Source organism: Aplysia californica, unplaced genomic scaffold (genome assembly GCF_000002075.1).
Source record: "Aplysia californica isolate F4 #8 unplaced genomic scaffold, AplCal3.0 scaffold00471, whole genome shotgun sequence".
Lineage (NCBI taxonomy): Eukaryota > Metazoa > Mollusca > Gastropoda > Aplysiida > Aplysiidae > Aplysia > Aplysia californica.
In genome coordinates, this window is record NW_004797741.1 from 625,994 (window position 1) to 633,231 (window position 7,238).

Sequence of the window (7,238 nt, forward strand, 5' to 3'; positions counted from 1 at the left end):
TTTCTTTGATATAAGAGGATTAACTCCAAGCCAGCGATCTCCACAAACAGACAGTGTATAATACACGTACTTTTTGTTTATACTCTTAAAGCTTTTGGGTTTGGGGTTGGGTTTTTTTGTATTTTAGTAAAAGCTTTAGGCACTTACAACACAAAAAGGTCACATAATACATGCCGAAGATTAGCAGAGGTGTTACAAGAGAGTAACAAAAACAACAAAAAAGAAGGAGAAAAGATAAGGACGATAGATGTTTTGATAGGAAAGAAGGAGCTAACCACACCAAGTACCAGAGCACCCGCGAAACCACCCACTGAAAGCTTTTAAAGGAAAGCACTCGAAAACCTTATTGTCGCCACTACATACGTTTTGTTCGAATAAAAGAGAAGTATGTGAAAGTCATAAACAGCATTTAGTGCGTGGGAAAGCAGGCCATACTGTAGCAGAAACAACAGAAGGACAGTAGAGTAGGACCTGGCAGTGTCAGCCGTCAGCTACACGTACATGTACCTCCTCGTCACTTGTAACGAGTTGACACCAGACCCTTCAGAAGAGACCAACAACCACCAAACAGCAGGCGACACTGACCAGACAAACTGATGTTGCTAGAAATAAACCGTTCCCAGGCCGCGAGTTCCAACCAATTTCTGAACCGTAGATCTACTCCCTCCTTTTATTTTCTGCGGCGAGGTTAGAGGGTTCTTTTGGAAGAAGAGGAGAAAAATGAAAAGGAAAAAAAAGCACTCTGTTTTAATTCATCTAATATCTTAAAGTATGATTTTAATTAACCACCTTCACTTGCAATAAATAGAAACAATTCCACAATAATTTCTGGCTCTCAGGAGTCACAAATCATGCGTGTGTGTTTGTGTGTGTGTGTGTGTGTGTGTGTGCTTGTGTGTATGCACGTGCTCGAGCAGTGCCCTTATGTTTTAAACTAGTGTTTATAAGAAGAGGAGTGGTTTTGCATAAGTTCTAAAGACAAAATTACATTTTTTTTTGTTGGGTCTGTATGTACAAGAAATCGTTCCGCTTTGCGAAATCTCGTAAGCGATCATGTTGTCAGCTTTATACCCTTCACCACATTATCACCCCCACACCTCCCCACCTCATCTTTCCCCTCGTTTAACACCCTCCTGTCCATATCTCAAGGCTTTACGCTTTCCTCTTTTAAAAAAAAAAGGCTGTTAATGTTGAGACGCGTGATCAATCAAACTTTAAAAAAGACATCGCACTGAGGCCCAAGTCATCATTCTCTCATTCAAGTTTCGAATTACAATGGTGTTCACAGATACACGCTCGGTCCTGGCTTTCACGGTGACTTCTCTTAAATCGAGAAGGGGGAGGGGTAGAGGGAGAGAAACAAAAGAGAGGGTGAGAGAGAGTGAAAGAGAGAGAGAGAGAGAGAGAGAGAGAGAGAGAGAGAGAGCGAGTGCGAGTGTGTGTGTGTGTGTGTGTGTATGTGTGGGAGGGAGAGAGACAGAGAGAGAGAGAGAGACACAGAGAGAGAGACACACAGAGAGAAAGAGAGACTAAAATTAAGAGAATGGGATACTTCTGATCCTGAGTAAATAATGCTTATTCGAAAGACTTCGCTTGAAAATAAACAAAGCGAAAAACAAAGCTGGTTATGGAATCTTTTAAAACTGCATGGCCAGCCAACACAGAAAGACGGTTGTGTTCTAGGCTCGACAGTAGCTTGTGTGTGGCTGTTGTGCATACTCCGTTTATAGCGGCTCGGATCTAAACAAAGAGGCGGTAAGTGATGCGAACCTCCTTGACACCTGGACAGCAGCCCCAGAAACCATGCGTTAACAAATTAATCAGATACAGCCGTGAGCAACAGGAGCATATCGATCAGTCATTGTTTTCTGAAACAATTCCGCACAGGACAACTGTTATGCAAAAGCGGGTCGGGCCAACAAAGCCCTAGACTGTGCTGTTGCATTTAACAAAGGGTCAAAGAATGAATAAACACAAAGTCAGTTTTATCTCAGCCAACGCCTATTACAGACAGCATTATTAATAATAATATGTAGACTTGAGAGGCTTCAAAAGACCAAGAAAATTAAATTAAATCCGGCAAGTAAATAATAGGAGAGGTCTCAAAGCTATTTCCGACTCAGAATTTAAAAAACGCACCTAGGTTATATAATATGTGCGCCACCTAACAGTTTCTCTTTTTTTTTTGTTGTTGTTGAGGGGGGCGATTTTTTTAAAATATATATGTTTGTATTCGTGGGCGGCACGGGTTGGGCCTACGTGTAGGATTTAGGGCCACAACTTCCATGCCTTACAACCAAGCGTAGCAGAATCAAAGCCTATCGACCGACTTCGGCTAATAGCTTAGACAATACAAAAAGAATATAACGACTTAATAATTTACATTTATAGCTACTCCCAATGACAGGCACGGGGACACATATGCGAGAAACGTTACAAAAGAAATAACACAGCTGCTGTATAAAAAAGAACGTTAGTTTTAGCTACTGCCTGTCCGGCAGATGGGTTCTGTTGACAAGTTTCCACCCTCATGCCCACCGAGGCCTCCGTGCTCTTTCGGTTCATTTCCCCGTTATCCAATTACTCCAGCTGTCCATGAGTACGTCCCGTGTGCAATTCCGTCTCTTGGTTCTGTTAAAAATGTCACCTACAAACGACTGACTGCCCAGTACCACTGCCTCCAACAGAACGCATGGATCGTGAAAAGGAACCAGATGAAGAACTAACAAGTCTGGCTAGCTCCAGGGGCTGCCTACAACTCGAAAGGGGTTAACTTTACGCCACTGTGGAAAAGTCTACTGGCGCAACGAACCGCGAAGGCGACACACAAAGCACGACTATGCTGGGTAGAGGAAAGCACATGTGGGAAAACATCTTACATTTAATAAATTAAATCAAAAGATTCGTTTACCCTATATTGATTTAATGTGTATTTATTTATTTACATACACAAACAAACACACGCGCACACGCGCACACGCGCACACACACACACACACACACACACACACACACACACACATACACACATTGTACAGATTGCCGACCGCAGACCTCAGCCGGTTTTGATTTTTGCGCTTATTCTCCTTCCCCAATCCAATCCCTCTCACTTGTTCCGTCAACGACTATCAGCCCGCCCTTTTTCCACTTCATCGCATGTATGTGCTCTTGCTGCGTTGTGTCAATTTTTAAAGGTGATTCAAATCTTACGCTTTGCGAAGAATCCCAGTCCTAACAAACTCAATGGGACAATAATTTCAATAATTTGATGATCCTCGTCAGCTCTCAAGGTTTTGGGGAAACACTTCCCTTCTCACCCAAGCTCTTCAAGGAGTTTTGAGACTATGATTCCAACGTTCAATGAAAAGTTGTCGCAGCACATATATCTATTTAGAATATATAGTTGACGACAGTTAAATAGTAGTCTGTGCCATCATCTGTGTATACGCGGCCACTTAGCCATATCCAGGGCACAGATCTCTGAAACAAACGTCACTAACCACTCTTTTTACCTGCACCCCAAAATATTACAATTTGAAGAACTGCTGGTTTCCAAAGTGCCCCAAGCAGTGACACAAAAAGGGTCGTATGAAATGGCTCGGTGGTACAAAGCAAGAGTGGTCACCAATGACAAAATTTGCTTTCCTTCCGATACACCCGTCTTATTTACCTCCCCCCCCTCCTCTCCCCACTCCCCAAGTATCAGTTGGACACACTCTCTCTACCTCCAGAATAAAGTTCCTTTCTTTGAACTCGTCTCCTCACCTGCGTCCTCAAGCCTACTCATCATAAATTCTGAAGTGTATCACAGACAAAAAGTTAAGAGACACCTACAAACACACTCATGCAAAAATTAATAATAAAAAAATACATTCATAAAAACGGTCCTGGCACCACCCATAGAAGCAACCAACAAGCCGGATGACGTGCCACTTCACCAGGTCACTGACCGAAACACCCGGAAAGAGGAGCAACCCAAAAAGACACAGGAACGCGGGCCAAAGGACAAAGTTAAACGATTTGAAGTTAAAGGTCAGCGGGGCTCTTACTACCGGGCAGGACAGAGCTCACGACACGAGTTGACCTTAGCGAACGTGGAACGTGGATGACATTAAATTTTACACAAGCAAAGAGACGGTGCGAGCAACATTTTCCCAAAACGATTATAATGCAAACGTTTGCGAATTTGTGATTGATTTTTCTCTCCCCCTATACCCCCTTCCAAAAGCGTGCTCTTCAGAAGAAAGGAGAATTGTACACTGAGCGGGGGGGGGGGGGGGGGGGGACTATCCGATTGAACGTGCATGCTGGCCTATGGTAAACATGGGTTCGCAAGTACACACAGAGCACACGAGACAGGCTGCGAGTTGTGGGCCCTACACATTCCTGTGAATTTCTAAAAGTGTAGAACATTCCTGGAAAGCAACCCCCCCCCCCCCTCTCTCTCTCTCTCTCTCTCTCTCTCTCTCTCTCTCTCACACACACACACACACACACACACACACATACACTCACATATCTGACAAGATGCAAAATTTAAGTACAAAAGTACTAAATAAAACAAAACAAAAAACTAATACAAACAAACAAACATACAAACACTTTCAGAGCTCAAAACCAACAGATGAAAGAAGACACTGGGGCAATAAGTAGAAAAAAAACCCTTAACAATCCACACCATCAGACATCATTAGAACAAAGGTGATAAATGGATTGAAAGATGAACAAAGCTGAAATCAACTCCTGAATATAGGAAAAACTTACATTTTAGCCTCTTCCAAATGGCAGAGGTATTCATAGGCAATATTCCTCTTCCTCTGCTCATCCATCTCATCTGCAGTGAGCCTTTCATCTTCAAGAGCTAGAGAAACAAAATTCAAGAGCATATTTCAAAACAAAGCAGCAACTGTATATAAACACAAATTACAAATGACTACAAAACATTCCTGCTTCTCATTCTGCAGTTTCATGTGTGCTGAAACGAAGAACAGCAACTAAAAACTTTTTGACCAAGTTCCCTGCCCTATGACAGCAATGTTTTTATATGTTTCCTTATGAGGTTTTAAAAAAAAGTTTCTCTTTCAATCTTTCAACATTTAAGCTAAAATGTATATTTTCGAGTAAAATTTACTGAACTGAAAACGGTCAATAGTAGTGTGTGATGGGGAAACTAACGTGACCTATTACACTACACTGCACACCCCTCTAAACCTGGAATTACAGGCACATTTTATTCTTTCCCCTCTTCCGTTATCCTTTAAACCAGGCAAAGAGTTCTGCATTCAAAATAATTGCAGAAGTAGTTCTGTCTAAACCACAAAAACAACACGAGGTGACCGGACATGATTTGTCTCAACCACTTGAACAGTCATCACATTTTAATCAACATCAATCCTAACCACTTGAAACACATTCACACCCATACTGTATACTCAACCCCCTCTCTTTTTACTAAAAAAACAGTCTGTTCATTGATCAGTGAAGTGCTTCAATTAAAAATTGAACATGATGGAAAAACTACTCACTTCTGTAATGAGGCTTGTGCTCATTCTGCTCCATGGTGAGGCCGTCTTGCTCCCACAAGAGAAATCAAGTTCAGTTCAACACAGAAGTATAATCCGATTCCAATGTGATGAGTAGACTATCAGTGAACTCCACAATAACAACAGCACAAACTACAGACACGCCTCTTGCAGCACTTAAAAATTATAACAAAATTGATAAATCATTAAAATATTGATAATGTTACAGACTTGTCTTCTAAACCTTTTTAAAAGAAGGTCTATTATTATCTCTACTCTAATCTAGAAATCTAGATCTAGATAAAATAATTTCACTTTCTGGTTTTTTAAACTCATTACACTGTCTTACTTTTTCCCAGCATGATAAATGACCATCCTTTAATTGTGTTGATGTGCTTCTTACTCCTCAAACTTAGTTTTCTTTTTAATCACTTCTTATGCTTTTGGGGTCAGTAGAGGCTCAGAATGTGGGGTGAAAAATGAGTTGGGGGTGATGAATGAGAGAGAGAGAGAGAGAGAGAGAGAGAGAGAGAGAGAGAGAGAGAACATGGCGTAGCTGGTTGAAGTTGAACAGGAAAAGCGAATTTTTAGGCTTCACTGGTTGAGTCGGTGTTGGGACTCTGCGTTAGGGACAAGATTTTATCAATTCCACACACACTAATTACTCGTAAATATTATAAATCTAAGCAATAGTAATAGGCTACTCAAAACCGCAGAAAGAAAGACAGTGGTTTCGTTGATTCGGTCCCAGCTGGACTACAACCATTCGCACTCAAACTCAGAGCAAACTCAAATTGACCCGCGTCCGTGAACTTTGCTCTGGGCTAAACTAAACTTTTTTTTCAAAAACTTTCAAAAACTTTCTGGAAACGTGCCACCATCACCTGAAGAAAATTCATATAATAACATTAGACTACATTTCGTTTCGTGAATAACAAACTAGATATAGATATAGATCTACAGTCTACAGGTGGATACACATCAGCCAACTTCTTTTTCGCTGGACATTTAATCTAACAGATTGAAAGGAAGGCCTACGCCTACACAACACACTTCACCGCAGTTTGCCTGTTCCTTGGCAGCTAACAGAATTTGTACTTCACAACTCACACAAGCACTAAAAACGTCTATCAAGGGTTCAACAAGGCCTTTACAAACACCCACATAGAAATATAGCAATTGTAAAAACCAAAGCAACGTTTTTCTTTTCATTCATACCCTTCTCACGCACACTACACAGCCGAGCCGTAAACAGCGGACCTAGGCCTAGCGGCAGATTCCGCCAACTCTCAAATCATGCACTGTGGGCCGCTTGAATGAAGTGCCATTTCTGATGAATTGTGGGACAGTAAACACAATTCGACTTCGGGGGTGTTCGCGCACTTTACGGACTTACACGAACATACTAAATGTCAAAGAGAACCGAATATTTTACACAGCATAGCCTCTCAGTCAAAAAAAGGGGGGGGGAGGGGGGTAAATGTGTTTGAGTTTGATGTCAGTCCTTATCAAGACAGAAAATTAGAGAAAACTAAATGTGCAGAACATTTTTATGAATCATATACTTGTTGAGTTTGTAAAAATAATGTATTATTTCTAGGGTTTAAACTGGAGAGAAAGTGCGTGTTCCAAATCATATAATGTATTCTGTACATACATAGGCTTAATATGATAATAGGAAGAACGAGGACACACACTCACACAAAAGTTCAAAAG

General features: G+C 41.3%; 1 protein-coding gene across 6 annotated transcripts in view; it reads right to left on the reverse strand.

Annotated features, from left to right (window-relative positions):
- LOC101859725 (ras GTPase-activating-like protein IQGAP1) overlaps window positions 1-6,839 on the reverse strand; it is an 88,259-nt gene extending 81,420 nt beyond the window's left edge. For 4 of the 6 annotated variants that reach the window (XM_005105464.3, XM_005105460.3, XM_013086478.2 and 1 more), the window contains exons 1-3: window positions 6,741-6,839; window positions 5,526-5,698; window positions 4,765-4,861 (exon numbers count right to left, since the gene is read on the reverse strand). In XM_005105464.3, coding sequence (XP_005105521.1) covers window positions 4,765-4,861; window positions 5,526-5,559 — 131 coding nt within the window. In that variant the 5' untranslated portion in view covers window positions 5,560-5,698; window positions 6,741-6,839. The remainder of the gene's footprint in view (window positions 1-4,764; window positions 4,862-5,525; window positions 5,699-6,740) is intronic. The other 2 variants (XM_013086477.2, XM_013086475.2) reach the window with 2 other exon arrangements.
- Between the last annotated feature and the right edge of the window lie 399 nt (window positions 6,840-7,238).